The sequence below is a fragment of the Podarcis cretensis genome (assembly GCF_951804945.1).
Source record: "Podarcis cretensis genome assembly, chromosome: 13".
Lineage (NCBI taxonomy): Eukaryota > Metazoa > Chordata > Lepidosauria > Squamata > Lacertidae > Podarcis > Podarcis cretensis.
Genome location: NC_137182.1, coordinates 28,234,323 through 28,255,002, shown reverse-complemented (window position 1 = coordinate 28,255,002; position 20,680 = coordinate 28,234,323). Strand labels below are relative to the sequence as shown.

General features: G+C 48.3%; 1 protein-coding gene across 1 annotated transcript; it reads right to left on the bottom strand.

Moving 5' to 3' along the window:
- Nucleotides 1-189: 189 nt before the first annotated feature.
- LRRC3C (leucine rich repeat containing 3C) lies at nt 190-18,803 on the bottom strand. The gene is made up of 2 exons (XM_079948901.1): nt 16,978-18,803; nt 190-4,680 (listed from the first exon to the last, which is right to left on the bottom strand). The coding sequence occupies exon 2, from the start codon at nt 4,571-4,573 to the stop codon at nt 3,791-3,793; it is 783 nt and encodes a 260-aa protein (XP_079805027.1). The 5' UTR covers nt 4,574-4,680; nt 16,978-18,803; the 3' UTR covers nt 190-3,790.
- Between the last annotated feature and the right edge of the window lie 1,877 nt (nt 18,804-20,680).

The following is a 20,680-nucleotide window of genomic DNA, read 5'->3' as shown; positions in this document are numbered from 1 at the left end:
GATCTGACTCCAACTTTGCCAGCCCTACCTGGATTGAACCCATGGTCTCCTGCAAGCGAAACCCATGCTCTGCCCAAATGCCTTGAACCACCCCTGCACAGATCCCCCGTGCAACCCTTGCGTGGAAAAGCACATTTTCAAAGACACACGCATGCACATACATAAAGCAGCCAAGCATCTTCCAATGTAGCCTGTTGAATTTTTGTTTATTTGCCTTTTTTCATGGGGAAAAACTGAAATAAATAACATTTGGGGGGGGGGGCGAAACAAAAAACAAAACAACCAGGAAAGGTTTTACTTATTACCAGAGTATTTCTTCCTTCCTTTTCTCCCCCTCTTCTTTGTGCACATGTGTATAAGCTTTTTCCACGGCTGCTTTGGTTTTCCCAACGGCAGCTCTGGCCGGCTGCCAACGCTGCGGTGGAGGGGGGTCCTACTGCATACTGGGAATGTAGAGAAGAGGTACTGAGTTTGAAGAGGTCAAGGTATAAGGCTGCTGATCAACAGAGAAAGAGAGAGTGTGCGCATTAGTCTTCCTCCTCACCTCTTGGGCTCCCTCAATGCACGGTCACAGTGGAAGGTCAGTTGACTTCTGGGTCCTCCGCCGAGAAACATTCGGTGACCAGCTGCCCCTTTAAAGTCTGATGGTAGGCTATTGCAGTGCGTTCTCTCTCTTGATAAAAGAAGGCGTTTCGGCTTTTATTGGTAAAGGAAACGGAAGGAGGGACCTCTTGAAGAACAAGGGGAGTATTTTGCTACAAAGTAGGTGGGACTTGCAAAAAAATAATAATAAATGTCCCCCCCACACACACACACACAAAAAGGCCTGCCCTGGAACACCAGGCTGAAAGGCTCTGGAGGAGGATGTCTCTCAGTAAAGGGCACTTGAGAGAATGGCAGGTGGATGTGATCTCTATGTCTTGCCCGCGCTTGGGCCAGAACAGAGTTATCGTATGGTCTAGAAACCTGGCAGGGCGTCATTCCCCCCCAAGCAGGAACCAGGTAGGCACATGAGGAATACAGGTGGATATCCAGGTCACATCTGCAGTCTGGAGTGGTGCGCCGCAGATGTGCCCCCTTGCCCACAGCTCTTTCAACACCCTCGAGGTTTGGAGCGAGTAGAAATAACTCTCCCAAGCCCAGCATACCTCCCTAAGGTCCTCCTTAATTTACTTCTTCCAGCGTTTGGAATAGTCCAGACAAAACAACCCTTTGATGTGGCACATTGGTGTTGTATAAAAGGTGATGCAGTATTGGCTAGCAGGAGACATCAGATCGGATGATGCTTTCCACTGGCCCTGCGCGATCGACCGGGGCCAGTGCAGGCAATCCCCTTTGGATGCTCTCTTCACTCACAGGAGCGGTCCTCCCCATATGGGAACTGGCGGATCTCCGCTCCGAAATAAAGGTATTATTTCAGACCTCCACAGACCATGGAGGATGACACAGCTGAGATCTGAGGTCTTGATGAAAACAAGGAGTTAAGGAGCTGGCAGATTTAGCGTACCAGCAAAACGATGAACAAAGCCACATTTTAATGACACTCGCTATAGAATCCCGGGCATAATTTTGTATGATGGTTTAATTCATTGGCTGTTAGTTGCCCTGAGCTTCCAGGCTGGAGGAAGGGCAGGTTATAAGGATCTTGGACAAAATAAATAAACTATTGAGTTCCATGAGTGGAGCTGAAAAAAAAACATGTGCTCCGTTTTTATCACTGTTGTTCACAACAAGCAGGCAACTTCTGTGAGTGAAGAAATAACAAAAGGGCGACATGTGAACTGTTCCCCGCCCCCTTTTGTTTTCCCGAGTTCATAGTTCTGGTTCTGAGAAATGGAAAGGTCACAGTACAATAAACCTTTGGAGCCCAGGTCAATTCTTGTCAAATTTGAGCCTAAAACTATTTTCGTTTTTTGAAAGAAAGAAAAAGTCTCAAAGAACATGACCCCGTGATTCTAGTCTATAGATGTGTCTTCTATTATCTCGTGCCTTACTACTGATCCAAGTATTTATGCTATTGATCCATAAGTCCATATGCATTTTCATTCTGATAACTGCCATGGCTCAACGTGAAGCATTCCAGCAAAATGGATATCCAGCTATTGCTACAGCACATATAAAAAAGTTGATCCGTTTGGAAAACCAGCGACTATATGCATTCGGGTTTTTAAGATTATTATTCTTAAGTACATAAAACTTAGCAAAACGAAAATTGCAATGTTCCCTTTTTTGGGGGGGGGGTGCTGATATGATAGTATACATTTCTTGGTAATGTGGCATTTTGCCTATAGGTGCCAAAATAAATATTCTCAGCTACTTGTTGATGGTTCCCAGTTAGGAATTATTCTGTTTGGTGTCTGTTTTTTTAAATTATTTTATCAAAATGGCAAAACCTCTTGTGAATCATGGGAATTTTTTGGAGTCCTAGAATACTATAGTGATGATACAGCCACTAGTTATAAGAGAAAACGGGTAAACACGACTACCCCTCAATCCAGTGGATGCGATCCACAGTAGAAATAGGTTTCCCTGGATGTGAATCTATCACATGGCAGGTGTGGAAAAGGCTGCTGCGGAGTCGACAGGAGGGGAGTGGACAGGTGGATGACAGGCATCACCCGGCAAGATGAGCCATATGCTACTCCTCAGAGGCCCCTGCAAAAAAAAAATCAGCTTAGCTGGGAGAGCTAAACAGTGTCTTTGCGTCACAGCCTTCTGCTGGTCTGCCATCTCCTGGATTGAGGGCGTTCATTGTGCATGTTTTCTTTGTGTTCCTTGAGAGTTGGTGTGAGTACGATTCCTGCCCCCACCCCCACCCCCAAATTGCATGACTTGAGCTAGTTAAGATTTTTCCATCTCCCGGCAGGCCAGAGAAATAATCTTAACAGCAGCAAGAACTGTGAGAGAATGGCTTAAAAGTTCAAAACATTGATTCTCCCCCCCCCCCACTCCATGCTGAATGTTTTAATGGATTCCTGCAAAGAAGAAAATGATTAAAGGGGGTGGGGGGAAATCCCAATAAGAAGCATCTGACAGGGGAACTGGTGGTGCTATTAATGTGCGTTTAAAGAGAACATTCAGCATTAAGGGGACGCTGCAATTTGTTTCATCCTCTCTAATCTTGCGCATTAATAACAGGCTCAAAACGCCTCCCAGCACTTGGTAATTATTGTATATTGTTCAGAGCTTTGGGGAGGGGGGGCTTTCGTACTTCAGGCCTTGAAATACCCTCTAAAGTCCGGCGCACACTTACTGAGGAGTAAACAGCACTGAACCCAGTGGCACTTACTTCTGGGCAAATGTGCGCAGGATCTTAACAGCACACCTACAGCACTGAGCTTCGCCTAAGTCTCACTCCCAATCCTTCTGGAGCATTGCATGATGGGAATATATCCCAGGATGCAGTTCTCCAGGTTTTTGGTACTCAATATCATGAGAGAAAGAGGTGGGTGGTTTTTTTGCAAAGTGTGTGTATGATGGAGTCTCTACAGCAGGGCTGAGAAGTAGTTGATTCAACCTGGCACTAACCCCTGCCTTGAAGTGTGCCGAGTAATTCAACCTTGACATGATTTTTGTTGCTCATTGCTTGAAAAGAAACTCTAAGGGAGGCCTTCTGTATAAGCAAGGCCCTGCCTCCCCAAGTCGTTTTGTTTGCTTAGTAACAGTCTCTTCAGCCATTGTGCATTCCAGCATCTAGTGGACACGATCCACATGAAGGAGATGTAGAATCTCTTTTATCTGCTTACGATTTTCTTGAGGATGCGGGGCAGAGGGAGGGTTTCGTTTTTGGTCACACCACAGTGCTAATCGTAGACGACTCTTCCGACTTCTTCTGCTTGCTGGGCAAGGACTTGAGATATTCTAGGTGCCGGCGGGCGTCTTCTTGGTTCTGCCGGACGTAGTAGATCAAGTACGAGATCACCATGGCGAACCAGCCGAACATGGTGACCAGCATGGCGATGTCTGTGGTCTTCTTGTAGATGTTGCAAAAGTCTATGTCCCCCACCAGTTGCAGAAAGGGCTTGCCGATGTGCTCCTTCCGGGCTGAGGCGTCGCAGATGATCCCGTCGGAGGTGCCGGCCACCAGCTCCACCCTCTCGACGAGCTGCTGGAGGGTGCAGTCGCAAAGCCAAGGGTTGCTGGAGAGGTTGGCTTTGGCTTTCAGCGCACTGAATACATCCTTGTTGATAGACACCAGCTTGTTTGAGGACAGGTCCAGAGCGTGCAGGCTTTCTGACAATCCCCGGAAGGCCCCGACCTCCACGCGGCTGATGGCGTTGTGCGACAAGTCGAGTTCCACCAGAAGGGGCAGGTTCTGAAAGGCGTCGTTAGGCAGGAAAGAAATGTGGTTGTAATCCAGGTACAATTTGTTGGTGTCGTTGGGGATATCCCTCGGGATAACGGTGAGCTGGGCCTTGCTGCAGCGGAAGGTTTTGAAGCCGTCCTCGGTAGAAGGGTAGCAGCCCTTGGGGAAGGTGGTGGCGGAGTGGAAGCAAAAGGCTATCAGGACAAAACTCTGGAGGAGCAGCCACATGGCAACCGAGTGGTAGAGGAGCCAGTCCAAAAAAGGCATGGCGGGGCATCTGGGGAGCCACGGTGAAGCCGCTCGGTCATCAGTCGCTTGGTGGGCGTGCTTTGCCTCTGGGGGAGCCTCCGAGGCTGCGGCTCGGGGATCACTAACTGAAAAGACAGAGCAAGGGCAACACTGGAGCTGAGGCAACGTTTCGTCATCACAATGAAACATCACCACCACCAAAACAAAGTACAGTCGTACCTTGGAAGTCGAACGGAATCCGTTCTGGAAGTCCGTTCAACTTCCAAAACATTTGGAAACCCAATCACAGCTTCTGATTGGCTGCAGGAAGATCCTGCAGCCAATCAGAAGCCACAGAAGACTCGTTGGACGTTAGGGTTCCAAAGAACGTTTGCAAACCGGAACACTCACTTCTGGGTTTGCGGCATTCAGAAGCCAAAACGTCCGAGTACCAAGGCGTTTGGGATCCAAGGTACAACTACATGTAGTCCTGGGGTTTTTGACATGGGTGCCCACCAGCGTTACAGTATATGAAAACAGCAGAGTTTGCCCCAAACGAGCAAGCTGTGGCCCTCCAGATATTCACAGAATTGTAGAGTTGGAAGGGACCCCAGGGGTCATCTAGTCCAAGCCCCTGCTGGACCCCAACTCCCATCAGCCCCAGCCAGCACGGCCCAAGGTCAGGGATGATGGGAGCTTTAGTCTAACGGCATTTAGAATTTGTTTTTATCAACACTGCATAAAGGTTAAGATTAGGTGAACTGCAATAATAATCATGCGATGTTTATAAGGTTTTTTGTTTTGGTTTTTTACATGGGTGTTATTTTATGTTTCTTCTTCTCAAGTCTTATTTTACCCAGTGCTCTTATACTGGTAATTATATACCGTATTTTTCCGTGTATACAACGCCCCCATATATAAGTCCTCTTTGGGGGGGCTCCAAATTAAGAAAACACCCCTCAGCACTACCCGTGTATAAGACGAGCCCCAATTTTAAACCTTATTTTTTGGTTTTAAAAAAACCTAGTCTTATACGCAGAAAAATACAGCACTTCTTATTTTTCAATAAAGTGTTTACACACACATACAGGGGTGTATCTCCACTGCAGACAAGATATCATAGTCATTACCAGTCCTGAAGGAAACCTGAGAGCTACAATTCTGGAAGCAAGGCAAAAGATCTGAAGTTACCAGAACACCTTCACTGCAGTTCTCATAGGACATGGCATGAGACTGCTGGGCCAGAACAATGATCCACCTCTGTTCTCTCAGTGACCAACCAAATGCCTGTGGGAAGCCCACAAACTGGAACCTGAGTGCAAGAACACTCTCCTGTCCTGTGGTTTCCTGCAATCGGTATTCAGAAACACACTGCCTCCAACCAAGGAAGAAGAGCGTAGCTATCGTGTCTAGCAGCCGCTGGAGAGCCTTGTCCTCCATCACACTTGGTGACCACCACTACCTTCGGTGGGAGCAAATTCCATGGCTTAACTTTGCATAGTGTGAAGTACTTTATTGCCCCCAACGTGCGTCATTTTACCTCAGAAGGGTAAACAGAGGACTCTCCTCTGACCGTCCCTTCAAATAGAGTATTGTCTTCTGAGAGGTAGGACACATGGCCACCTTCAAAGGTGAAATTAGAGGACAGCTTCTGCTGAAGACACCAAGGCACGGGCAGGCTGGGAGGGGAGGAGGTCTTCCCGCAAGGTCCCACACCATTTAGGGCTTTAAAGGCCAGCACTTTAAACTGGGCTCATAACTGAATAGGAAGTCCGCCATATTGAGGCCAGAGATCTTTAGAGCACTCCCTGCTCCGGCGCATCAATTGCCGGCTTGTGTCACTTTCTCATTTCCTCACCTAGTCATCTGAGCCACTGTTTCTGGATCATCAACAGCGAGGGCACTGCTTGTCATCTGCTAAGTGGTGGAATCTGACACTCTGGTGTGAAATTTAGCCTCCCTGATCTTGCAAGAGACTTGCATTCAAATACACTTGTGTTCAATAAAGATCTTTTCCTTTTTTTAAAAAAAAAAGCACACATAGGCACAATTCATTGCTGCTTGAACTTCCTTTTGTGATTAAGATCCTTGCATTTCTTTAAAAAAATGTTGGGGGTGTGCCAAGTTCTCAGGTCCAATTTCAATGTGGCACTGTTCATGCTGGGGTTTTAAAAAAACAAAACTTGTCTGAAGTCTCATGTGTCTAGGTGTTACATTTAAACTGGGTCACACCTGAACTTATAAGGAGCATAAGCACAACAGTGGCGTGGACCATGGAGTTGTGTTATAAACAATGGGCTTATAGGGTGATACTTTATACAATGTGCCCCATGAGCAGCAATTGTGTTATTAAAAAAAAAAAAATCCAGCACAGAGCTGCCCACAATAACTAGAAAATGGCCAGAAACAGTCCTGGAAGGAGAAAGCTGTTTTGGAGTTTCCCACTCCCTCGGCTGGGCATGAGATCATCAACGTGTCTGTGTCAGAAATAATAATAATAATAATAATAATAATAATAATAATAATAATAATAATAATTTATTTATACCCCGACCATCTGGCTGGGTTTCCCCAGCCACTCTGGGCAGCTCCCAACAGAATATTAAAAACACAATAAAACATCAAACATTCAAAAATTCCCTAAACTGGCCTGCCTTCAGATGTCTTCTAAAAGTCCGATAGTTGTTTATTTCCTTGATGTCTGATGGGAGGGCGTTCCACAGGGTGGGCATCACTACCAAGAAGGCCCTCTGCATGGTTCTCTGTAGCCTCACTTCTTGCAATGAGGGAATTGCCAGAAGGCCCTCGGAGCTGGACCTCAGTGTCTGGGCTGAATGATGGGGGTGGAGACACTCCTTCAGGTATACAGGACCGAGGCAGTTTAGGGCTTTAAAGGTCAGCACCAACACTTTGAACTGTGCTCGGAAATGTACAGGAAGCCAATGTAGATCTTTCAGGACCGGTGTTGTGGTCTTGGCGCTCACTCCCAGTCACCAGTCTAGCTGCTGCATTCTGTTTTTCAGTGAATGGTAGACAGACAGGGGCTACGTACACACAACGTACATTTAAAGTTGAATTGCCTCAGAAAGCATGTTGGGTTACAGGCTGTTCCCTTGGTGGTCCTGAGGTGAGCACAGTGGACTTTGGAGAATTAAAGCTATACCTCTACCTGTGTCTGACCTGTCTATTTGTAAGGAAACGCAAATACTACAAATACCATAAACTCCCTGTAACCTTTTGCTGGAGGTAACTGGTGAACCCAGGTGATGGCTACGTCCCCAGAACTTCTCACCAGCCAGGTGAGGCGAGCATGACAACATTGCTGTGAGATTGGGGGGTCTGGCCAGGGCCAGAAGGACTACCTAAAGCTGGTCAGATCTGCTGGCCAGGCTCCAGACAGACAGGCGTCTCCTTCTATTAAGGGAAGCTGCATTTTAAGGCGTCTGCATAAGAACTAACAGTCAGACAACTGCTTCCTGATATAGTGCCACTCTGGATGGTTCTGTATATGAAAAACCAATTAGAGAACGGGTCGGACTTCCCCTTCCCAAATAGGATTAAAATGTAATCCAGGAGTGTGAAGAAAGACCGCCGTTTGAGTGAGACTAAAGAGGGAAAAGAAATAGAGAGCTGAGTTTGGGCTCTGTGAGCAGAGGCAGATTTGGGGCACTGCAACCAGTTCCCCCGCACAGGGCGCCAAGAGGATGCCTTCCTGCCTCCTTCCCAAAGCCTTGTTAGCGATTGCTCGGCTTTGGGAAGAAGACAGGGGGGCTCTAAGATGCGGCCAGAGCCTGGTGCCTCCTTCCCAAAGCCTGGCACCTCGCTTAGCGGTGCAAGGGCTGGGGCGTATCAAATTTTGACCTTGCACAAGGCCTTACCAAGATCTTCCCCTGCTGTTAAAAGGTAAAGGTACCCCTGACCATTAGGTCCAGTCGTGGATGACTCTGGGGTTGCACGCTCATCTCACTCTATAGGCCGAGGGAGCCGACGTTCGTCCGCAGACAGCTTCCAGGTCATGTGGCCAGCATGACTAAGCCGCTTCTGGCAAACCAGAGCAGCACATGGAAACTCTGTTTTACCTTCCCACCAGAGTGGTACTTATTTATCTACTTGCACTTGATGTGCTTTCGAACTGCTAGGTTGGCAGGAGCTGGGACCGAGCAACGGCAGCTCACCCCATCGCCGGGATTTGAGCTGCCGACCTTCAGATCGGCAAGCCCTAGGCTCTGTGGTTTAGACCACAGTGCTACCCATGTCCCTTTCCCCCCTGCTGTTAGCTAACAGCATTTAGGGATAGTGGCTCTGGAAACCTGCTGTGGGATGCGAGCCACAGACTTTGACCGTGTTTGTCATGGCCTCCACCTACATCTGCAGGCATGAATATAAAATGAAATACAGTCGTACCTTGGATCCCGAATGCCTTGCGAGTCGAACGTTTTGGCTCCCAAACGCTGTAAACCCAGAAGTGAGTGTTCCGGTTTGTGGACGTTCTTTGGAACCTGAACGTCCAGCGCGGGTTCCAATTGGCTGCAGAAACTTCCTGCAGCCAATCGGAAGCCGCGCCTTGGTTTCTGAACATTTTGGAAGTCAAATGGACTTCTGGAATGGATTCCATTCAACTTCCAAGGTACGACTGCATTACAAAGCCCCAATAAACCTACAGTGACTGCCTCCTAAAGGGAACCAAACCTGGTCAGCACTGCTGGACATTCCCACTGCTGGACATTCCCACTGCTGGACATTCCCACTGCTGGACATTCCCACTCGATGGCCCTTGTGGTCTCTTCCAACTCTATGAATGTCCACAATAATATCTACAAGGAACCCCTTCCAATCCCAACAGATGACCTGAGATTGCCCGCTCAATGGAAGAGCTGCCTGCTCCTTTCGGCTATGAGAAATTGGGGGCAAATCATTTCTAGCCACCTCTCAGATAGAAGGCCATAGGCAGGACTGGCACTGAGGCAGACTATATTGGGAACAAGGGTGGGAGGAGACCAGGAGACCTCTTTTTGTCAAGAGGCTGCCATAGAGGCAGCATCGGGAGAGCTACTGAGGAGGTGCATACCCTTCAACATTTCTCCAATGCAAATAAAGGTAAAAGGTAAAGGTACCCCTGCCCGTACGGGCCAGTCTTGACAGACTCTGGGGTTGTGCGCCCATCTCACTTAAGAGGCCAGGGGCCAGCGCTGTCCGGAGACACTTCCGGGTCACGTGGCCAGCGTGACATCGCTGCTCTGGCGAGCCAGAGCCGCACACGGAAACGCCGTTTACCTTCCCGCTGGTAAGCGGTCCCTATTTATCTACTTGCACCCGGAGGTGCTTTCGAACTGCTAGGTTGCCAGGCGCTGGGACCGAGCAGCGGGCGCGCACCCCGCCGCAGGGATTCGAACCGCCAACCTTTCGATCGGCAAGTCCTAGGCGCTGAGGCTTTAACCCACAGCGCCACCTGCGTCCCCCAATGCAAATAGGGACATCCTATTCCATACCCTCCAACATTTCTCCAGTTAAAATATGGGCATCCAGGTGGCAGGTCTGGCTTCCAAGGAGCTATTGCTGTTACCGTGGCGGTGGCGGCAGCAGCAGGCAATGTGTTCCTCAGAGGCCAGATCTGCTGCCCCTGTGGATCCTCCTGCCTGAGGCAGCTGCCTCACCTTGCCTCATGTGTGGACTGGCGCTGACCCCGTAGGTCACAGGCAAACAGCACCCTGAACTCAATGTCCTTTGGTGCCAGCCAAGTCACTACAAAAGCGTGCCAGTGTCAGCCGCCAGCAGTGTGCCCACGTGGTGTCAGCAAGCTGAGGTCACCCACGCGAAGTTCTGCAATAATGTTCTCCACCCAGTGTTGTCATTTAAAAATAGACTACAACTGGGAAGGGAAAGACGTCGGGGAGGAGGGGACTAGCCGAGAAAGGAAACCTACTAGGAGAAGGCTTCAGACATGCTGGCATCAGATAAGCCCTTTTGTGCCCACATGTCAACATCAGCTTTCGCCCTGCAATGATTATGCAATGGCTTGGCACCATGCTCAGGGTGGAAACACCACAAGGCATATCTGATGTGGAGCTGCCTCCTAATGCAGAACTTCTTCCATACTCGTCTCACATAACTACCAGGACCCAAATGGAAATGCTTCAGAATGGGTACAGCAGCCAAGTTGCGGCTGGAGAGCAAGCTTGAACCCGCCCAAGCCATTGCTCTTAATGTATACAATGCTCCGCATCAAGGGAGTTGTTCCTGTCTGCCTCAAGGGGGCAGTAGTGAGCCTAGTCGTAGAGAAGTCAAATTTCACCAAGAAGCCATTTGACCATGGACAACTATGGTCCAGTCTCTAAGCAGCCTCTCAACTTTCAAGGAGTTTGGGATGATACTGATGGCTTGGGTCCTTTCTAGTCTGGGTTCTGTCCCTTGGCTACCCTGGTGGATGGCATATGCCAGAGCATATATCAGGGCAGTTAGACCTCTCGGATTTCTCTGTAGCTCTCAGTACCCTTGACCATGGTATCTTTCTAGGTTAAGGTTACCAGATGTCCCCGTTTCCCGGGGACAGTCTCCGGATTTACAAATCAGTCCCCATATAAAATCCATTGAAGTTGAAAAGTGTCCCCGGATTCATTGAAAAAAATCTGGTAACCTTATTCTAGGTCAGGATTAAGTTTAAAAGGTACAGTGGTACCTCGGGTTAAGTACTTAATTCGTACCAGAGGTCCGTTCTTAACCTGAAACTGTTAACTAATGGGGCCTCCTGCTGCCGCCACACCACCGGAGCACAATTTCTGTTCTCATCCTGAAGCGAAGTTCTTAACCTGAGGTACTATTTCTGGGTTAGCGGAGTCTGTAACCTGAAGCGTATGTAACCTGAAGCGTATGTAACCCGAGGTACCACTGTACTTTATTATAGCAATTCAGGTTCTTCATGGGTGGCCACTCCCAGAAGATGGTGTTGGGGAATGTTTGTTCCACGCTATGGCCATTGGCCTGTGGGCTTCCAGAGTGGCTTGATGTTCTACAGCTACATGACACGGCCAGGAGAAGTCACCTGCAGGTTTGGACTGCAGTGTCAACAGCATGGCCAAGGTGGCCTCAAAGTGGAATGGGATCGCACTGCAAAGCTGCCTAGCGCCTCCTGCACTCCACTTTAAGATTGTTATAAGCTACATATTTTGGGCTTCCAACACCATGCCTACATTTCACTTTCTCTCCATGTATCCCCACCCCACCCCATGCACTGTTTTGCTTAATAAGCAACCTGAAGGAAAGTTCTGGAGAACTTGCTCTGTGATGCCTAGTAGCCATCGGCAGCCGTCTCCTCCATGAATTTGTCTGATCTTTTAAAGCCATCTAAACTGGTGGCCGTCACTACCCCTTGTGGGAGGGAACGCCACAGTTTAACTCTGCACTGTGTGAAAAAGAAGTATTTTCTTTCGTCTTCCAGCATTCAGCTTCATTAGGTGGCCCCAAGTTCTAGCATTATGAGGGAGAAAAACTTGTCTCTGTCCATTTTCTCCACATAATTTTACTCTTATCATATCACCTCGTCTCCCTTTTCTCTAAAACTATTGTTTCCCAAACTTGGGTCTCCAGCTGTTTTCGGACTACAGTTCCCATCACCCATGACCACTGGTCTTGCTAGCTAGGGATGATGGGAGTTGTAGTCCAAAAACCAGCTGGAGACCCAAGTTTGGGAAACACTGCTCTAAATTAAAGAACCCCAGATGTTGCAACCTTTCCAAGACTTTGACAGGCATTGTCTCAGATATTTCTGTGCTGTACTTTGCATTCATGAAAGTTAAAAGTACGTGGGGTTGCTCTTTTTCTAAAAAAAAAAGAGGGAAAGGAAGAAAATTATTATACTTAGGAAACAATTTCTCTCTCTCCAAATAGAACATGCCGTTCTTGCTGTGATCAAAACTCTGCTATCAGTGGAAGGATAGTCTTTCCAAATCTAGGATCAATAGGGCTTCTGCCTATTTCAAAAAGCCAATTATGCCTGGTGGGTTTTCTGAAAACGGTCCTCCAGCTCTGAGGAGCTATAAAAGGTCTTGAGCCTGTGTGTTTTATGAAGGTAATTTGGTCCGGATTTCCATGAAACGAGCCAAGCAAAGATGTTTGGGTCTTTCCCTCCCTTTCAAGCAAATGGGTCTTTTGCCAGGAAGGCAATCCCATTAAATGGTGAAAGGGATTCACTGAGTGTTTCCAGGCTCTGCAAATGACGAGTTGCTTTCCCTAAGAGAGCGAAGAGGGTTGGGAAAGCCCTGCTGGCAACAGATCGGCCAATTAAAGATTCAAAAGTACCGAGTTGCACTGCTTTGGAACAGAACGAGGAATGAAGTCACAAGCATGCAGCCTCAGCCGTTAAGGTGGGTTTCTGTCTAGGAAATGGTACCAGTCTCCTGATATACAGCCTTGCCTATACCTGTGGGCAAGACTTGTAGGCAAGGTTTCAGATCAACATCCCACAGACCAAAATCAGGACGCTCCTTTTCCCCCCCAACCTGAGCTCTCTTGAGCAATTGTTTGTTCGTTATTTCGTTACAGTGCTTTGGTGTGAGCCAGCTGACTTGCACCAGAGAGCCTAACCGAAAAAAAACCCTGGACATTTTGGGATCCAGTACAGAAGCCAAGATGGTCTTCTGTAATTCCGGGATGTCTTGCTTAAATCGGGACTGTAGAGTGGCATGGGATTAGCCCATTCTCACAATAGCAAGGGCAGGCTTGGAAGGAACCTCCTCATCTGATGGACTGTGATGAGTCAGAGGTCACATTGTACTTCAATGCTAGCAGAACAGTGTCTTCCATTGCTCCTGAGGGCAGTAGGCAAGCTAATGGCACTGGGATAAGGCCATGTAGCACGCATAGGCCTGAGCCCACAAAGCCTTGCTACTGTTCCCTGCCCCCCAGGTTCTGCTGCCTTCCTCTGCCTAGCGATAGCGATAGCCCTGAACTAGAAGGCCTTCTCCACTGGGGCAACTGCACACATGGAATCTCTCTGCCAGGCAGGCTTAAAGGTAAAGGTAAAGGGACCCCTGACCATTAGGTCCAGTTGGGACCAACTCTGGGGTTGCAGCGCTCATCTCGCTTTATCGGCCAAGAAAGCCGGCGTACAGCTTCCAGGTCATGTGGTCAGCATGACTAAGCCGCTTCTGGCAAACCAGAGCAGTGCATGGAAACACCGTTTACCATCCCGCCAGAGCGGTACCTATTTATTTACTTGCACTTTGAGGTGCTTTCGAACTGCTAGGTTGGCAGGAGCAGGGACCGAGTAACAGGAGCTCACCCTGTCGCGGAGATTTGAACCACCGACCTTCTGATTGGCAAGGCCTAGGCTCAGTGGTTTAAAGGTACCAAATTTGATATCCTTTTGACAGTAGGTAAATAATTGTGCATTCAGCCAGACTTCCTAGCACAACTCCCAAGATTATTTCAATCTTGATGGTTTCTAGCAGTGCATCTGTTGTTCTAAAAAAATCACTTTACTCGAGTTTTACTATTCTGCATGATCCCGGTCTTTGCTCCAGACTGTTGCGAGTCACTCTTGAGAATTGTCGCCTTAAATTAATGGACAAAAATACATTTAGAATGAACAAACAAATAATTAACTGTACTGAAAAGTTCAGAACTTCCATCTTGGAAGTTAATTACAGCACGACCTTATGTATGTGTACTTAGGAGTTAAGTCCCATTGAATTAAATGGGGCTTACTCCCAGGTAAAGCTGGTGTAGGATGGCAGCTTTGACTACTGAATGAGCACCAGGTAACTTAGGTTATGTCTACACAGTGTGTTTAAAGCGCACGGCTGCCTCACACATAATCCTGGGAACTGTAGCCTGTCAAGGGTGTTGGGAATCGTAGCTCTGTGAGGGGTCAACTGCAGTTCCCGGGATTCTTTGCGGAACACCCTCTGCTGTATGGTGTAGATGTGGCCTTAAATAATAGGATGCCTAAGGTCACCATGGAGTGTCCTTTGTCTAAGGTGCAAACACACACACAAAAACACATTGTACCTGCAGGGTTGGCCCTGCCATTAGGCAAAGTGAGGTAACTGCCTCAGGCGGCAGCTGCTGGTGAGCAGCAGTATCAGGCCCCACCCCTGCCTATTGTTCCTCCTCTGCACGCTGGAGCCCTCCTCTTCTTAGAGCCCTGCTGGATCAGACCAAAGGCCCATCTAGTTCAGCACTCTCTTCTCACAGTGGCCAACCAGATGGCTATGGAAAGCCCGCAAGCAAGACGTGAACGCAACAGAACTCTCCCGTGCTGTGGGGAAAAGCACTTTAATTTTGCCTGCCCTGAATCTTCAGCTTCATTTGGGTTCTGTGTGTGCTGCCAACCAGGCCAGTAATGCACCCCAGACTACCCCCCATGGCCAGTGTTGAAGCAAGATTCAACAAACAGCCGAATCATTTTCTGAACTTGGAATGGGAGGAAGCCATCTTGTCCTTTGCCTCAGGCAGCAAAATAACTTGAGCCACCTCTACAAGCATCATGCAGGAATTGTGACATGCATGTTATTTTCCCAGCGAAGGTATGCAGTCCCAAAAGCCCGTCTAAGGAATGCCTTTATTCCCCCAGGGCACACCAGTATTTACAGGCATCTTACCGCTGCAGATTGCACACCTCTGCCATTTTTTAAAATTAAAGGAAAACCCTAACTTCAGACAACACCTTAACTGCACATTTTGGTTCTCCAGAACGGAACAGTCTTGCGCACACCCCTTTTTTCTGTTTGCTGCTGTGGCTGCTGCCACCACACACTCTCTTAAAGACAGGCATAATCAGCAGCCGTAAATTCCTATTCATTTTCCAGAGAAGGGAGAAAGAGGTCTGTCTGCATGTGTGCTTTCAAAGCAAACCTAGAATAATACTATCTTATATGACTATATGCAACCTGTGAAGGCCCATCCTTGCAAAGCAGCACATTAACAGTGAAGAGGGGATTTTTTAATATTTTTTTTTGGCAGATGAGCGTGGCCAAAATCTGAATCAGAGTTGCACCATGTGATTGTACAAAATCTATCATACTAAGCTGCAATCAAGCTCTGGAGGCAGATAAAAACTACATTTTTTTCCAGGGGGAATTTAGCAATAATTTCGGGGTTGTTCATTTCCTGTTGTTTCCTTGATTTTTAAAGAAAGTGTGTGTGTGAGAGAGAGAGAGAGAGAGAGAGAGGGAGGGAGGGAGGGAGGAGGGGGGGATCTTGATGCAGAGCCAGAGGAAATATCTACTACAGTACTGTAAGATTTGAAGTAAGATATACCTAAGAAACCAGCTAGGAAACTAATTCGTTCTTCGTTTGTTAAGTGGAACTGAAACTTACAGAAGCATGAAAAATGCCAATTCCAAAATTCTTCATGAAAAGGATGCAGAGAGGTTTCAAGTACTAAAATTCACCATGAAAAATGGCATTGTCTAGATCCAGTTGCTGCATAGATTTACATTCAAGATGATCCCAGTGGTTTTTACACGCAAGCTAAGTTTCTTCCCGAAGACCAACGTCCTTATTTCCTCACCTTTTAAAACTTGTGCTTAAGGAACTGCAACCTCTTGCTTTTTTAATATATATTTTCCATGGTTTTATATACAGATATACACGATATAATGGTATGAAACGGAGAGCCACGAGAGGGCACCAAATCAGCGGCTTCATACCTAAAGCAAAGGGTCTTTCATTTCTCCCTCTCTCTCTTACACACTCACGCGCATATACACGTACACACACATGCACAACCCACCCAGGCAGAATGGGAGAACCAAGCTTCAGCTGAGTACGGAACAGGATTCTGCGTCGTGCCTGGGAGCCAAAATAAAGTGAGCTGTCGGATGCATGTCTAACCATGCACCTTGGGCAATGCAGCCGACCGCCTTACCTGGGAGCCGGGGGGTGGCGGAGCCACCACACACACCCCTTCCCCGCCCCTTCTGAAAACCCAGCTATTATTTTTATTATCACCCCCAGGCTTTCGGTTTGGAAAAGACCTTTGCAACCGAATTTGCAAGCCAGTTTTAAATTTGCAATCCCCGTTCCTCTCTCCCGCACGAACGCTGAAGCGGAAGAGGTGTAACCAGGCTTCTGCAAGGCTGCAATCTTAACCTCCGCACACACTTTTGCCTGGGAGTAAGCCCCGCTGCACACAACGGGGCTTACTTCTGAGCAAGCATACATGTGGTGCACGTTTGCCTTCTCTCTTAAAAAAATTAAGAAGGGAAGGGGGGAATGAAACCAGAGACAACTTTCCACGATGCAGGCAAAGTTGCAGCACACCATCTCTCCCTGCAACTCCGCTCCTCCTCCTCCTCCTCCTCCGCGCGGGTCTCCGGATCTCGCTCCCGCTTCGCCCTTCTCGCCGGAGGAGCCATGGCTGAGCTCTCCCGCCCCGCTTCCCGCGCTCGCCTTCCTCCCGCTTCTAACCCGGGAGGGGGGTGGAGGGCTGGGATCCGGCTCACCTTCCGCCGCTCGCCTCCCGCCGCTGGCCGTAGCTGCCCTCCGGAGCTCCGCAGCCCGAGGGGGGAAGCGGGAAAGGCGAGCCGCGGGGGGAGCCGACCGAATCCGCCACGATCCCCTTCCAAGCAACAGGCATTGCGGCTTTCCCCGCTCGGCTCCTCTCCCTTCTCCTCTTGCTCGTTCTCTTTTATCCCGTTAATCCGCAGCAGGCTCCGGAGCTTGCCTCTGGATCCGGAGCAGGAGACGACCCCGACCTCTCTCTCGCGCAAGAGCTCCCATCACGCCAGGGCAGGACGCGTGAAGTTTGCCAGCTTCTTGCCGCCACGCGTGCGAGCCGGGAACGGGCGTGTGAGTGGGTTGAGTGCGCGCGCGGGCGGGCGGGCGCGGGTGCACCTTGGGCACCTAGAGCAGCCTCTGGCTAGCTGGGAAGAAATCGCAGGCAAAAATGAATTAAGGGGGGGGGAGGGAAGTCACCGATCAGGGGCTCGATGCCCTCCCTGGTCTTTGTAATGTGCGAGTGCGTGCGCCTGCCTGCTCGTTTCCCTGCGCGCCACTGTGCGTTTGAGCCGGCGAGGGCGAGGGTGGGTTCCCCGCTTCGTCGCTGAGAATGATAGCTCTCCTTTGGGGATTGAAAACCCCGCCTGGAAAGAGGAGTGTGCATATACACGCACAGCGCTTTGTGCAACCTGGAATGTTTGTTGTTTCAAGTTGGGAGGCAAGCAAAGACTCTCCCTGCTAGTTATTGGCTATTTCTTCCCCATCTTCCCGTTTCTACTGATATCCCAAAGTGGAGACACAAACCCTACTAAGTTAACAAGCAAAGCGGACCGCTTGGGAAACTCCGTACTGAAAAGGGATCCTGAGACGACGTGGCTTGCGTCTGATTTGCATGCAGAATTCCCCTGGTTCAATGAGCAGCATCTGCCGGTAGGGCTAGGAAAGACCCCCTTCCTGTAAAACACACACACACACACCCCCGCGCGCAGAGCTGCTGCCTGCCCGTGTAGACAACACTGAGATAGATGGACCAGTGGGATAAGGCAGCACCCGATGTTCCTAAAGCATGCCTTTATTGGGATTGCCCACCATAAATGACCAAACTAGCCACAAGTCGCCCTTTAGTGATGCAAAGATGGTTTGAATGTGTGAAGAGAAAAACCAACCAAAATACTAGAAAGACAGGTGGGGAGGCTGACATTTGGACGTGGGGCCTGAATAGTTGGTCTCTAGGAAGCTCCCCAACTGAGAGTGGGACTCTTGTGGACTCTGGTCAACAGGAGATCACACCCAATTCACCCACAAACCTTCATTTTTAGGGCCTAGCTGCAGAAACTGTTAACCTCCCCCTCCCCAAATTGCCTTGAAGAGGTATGTTGGAGTGGGATCCAGCAGACAGATCCCAAACCAAAATGAGCACTCGGATCCCCGCAGCATTTAAAAATAGCCGCTTTCTGCAGCTTGCCATTTTGACAGGTCCTGGACTCCGATGGCATATCTTGTTTCCTTGAAGCTACCTTGAAACTAAGTACACCTCTGGGAACCATCTTGGGCTCATCTTCCAGTCTAGCTGGCGGAGGAAGGGGGCCCATCTGAAGCAAGTTGTTTTGGCAGCGGCCGCAGAAACTAATAGACATCGATCATGAGAGACAAGGTTACAGGACTTGGAGCACAGGGGACGGGGAAAGTCATTTCCCAAACATTACTTTGCTGCAGCAAGTCGTCCCTGTCCCCCAGCATCTTTGCAATATTAGGAATGTGCTCAAGCTGAAAAATAAAATAATCATTTAAACTAACCCCCACTGAGAACATGGCCCAGCTTTTGATGTCTGATGCATTGTGTGTTCTTTTATATTCTGTTGGAAGCTGCCCAGAGTGGCTGGAGTACAAGCAATTAATAATTTTATTATTTTTATTATTACTATTATTATTATTACACCTGTCATCAGTGGAAGAAGATTGGAAAAAAATTAAAGTTTATCTTCAAAAACATTGTAAAATTAAGGATTGCTAGAAAGATGTTGGGAAAAGAAAATTATGTGGTTTTAGCAGAAATGACATAAAGGATTAAGTAAAAATGAATTGGTGAAAGAGAGAATGTAAAATTATAGTATATTAAGACAAATTATTAAGATAAAAACAAGGTTGGAAGGATTTGCTGAAATAACAAATTGAATTAGAATACAAAAATGGGAGGTGTGAGGAGGTCAAGGAAATAAGCAAAGGAAATAAAGCTATGTAAAGGTTTGATCTGTTCTTTTTTAATTGTTTGTATTTTTTCTGTTTTTTATTTTTCTTTTTTCTCTTTGTAATCTTTAAAATTTGAATAAATATTTTTTTAAAAAAAAAAAATATTATTACACCTGTCATGTTGTTGTGCTCTGGTGTCAACCAGTATTATAACAGCATTCTGGTGCCTGCACTGGTTTCCTGTTCCAGGCTCAAGCGAAACAATTGCTTTCAAGCCCATAGGGAAGGGATAACCCTCTTCTTTGTGTGGCCACTTAGGACACCGCTTTGCATCAAACTCACATATACTAATTTGTGTTAACAGCATGTTTGCAGATTTAGAAATAATGACTGTGGTATGAACAGTGAAGGCAAGCCTACGTCTGCCCTCAGCCAGCCCCCACTTGCCTGCCTTCTTACTCGCATCCAGTCTAGGGGGAAGGGGTCCTTGTCTGCCAGCTTCTTCCACCTGAGTCCCAGTGTTGCCCTTGTAGAGACTCAGCAAGTAGGAGGATGGGGGGCAGAGCTAGAATTAGCTCCACCCCTCATTGGTTCTGGGCTCTGGTTCCCCTGAGCATTCTGCATCCCTGCATTTTGCTCTGACCATTCTCAGTGGGCAGCGGCCACCGCAAAACAATAATAGAAATAATAAAATCATAGAACTGTAGAGTTGGAAGGGACCCTGAGGGTCATTCTAGCCCAGGGGTCAGCAAACTTTTTCAGCAGGGGGCCAGTCCACTGCCCCTCAGACCTTGTGGGGGGCCGGACTATATTTGGGGGGGGGGAATGAATGAATTCCTATGCCCCACAAATAACCCAGAGATGCATTTTAAATAAAAGCACAGTTCTACTCATGTGAAACACCAGGCAGGCCCCACAAATAACCCAGAGGTGCATTTTAAATAAAAGGACACATTCTACTCATGTAAAAACACACCGATTCCCGGACCATCTTTGGGCCAGATTGAGAAGTCAGTTGGGCCAAATCCGGTCCCCAGGCCTTAGTTTGCCTACCCATGTTCTAGCCCAACCCCCTGCAACGCAGGAATATATGCAGTTGTTCGAACCTGCAACCTTGGCGTTATCAGCACCATGCTCTAACCAACTGAGCTGTCTGCGAAGCATCTCAACATAGCTGGAGAAGACTGTGGCCAGACTGTGACCTGCTGTGTTCCTTCTTTGGTTGTCCAGGTTGGGAGCAGTTGATGGGGACCCTCCAAGGTCCCTCCTGTTGGGGTTCTGGACTGGATAGCCTTTGAAACAGAGGATGCCTTCAGAGAGAGGCCCCCCCTCTAACTGCCTTTCAAATGCAGTATTGTCCTCTAAAGTAGAACGTGCCACCATGCTACTGCTTCTATGTACCCGACAAAGAACTTGTGGGAGCATGTGATCATTGAATTGTCGACTTGGAAGGGACCCAAGAGTCCTCTAGTCCAGCTCCCTGCAGTGCAGGATCCTGCCCACAGCCATCCCTGGGTG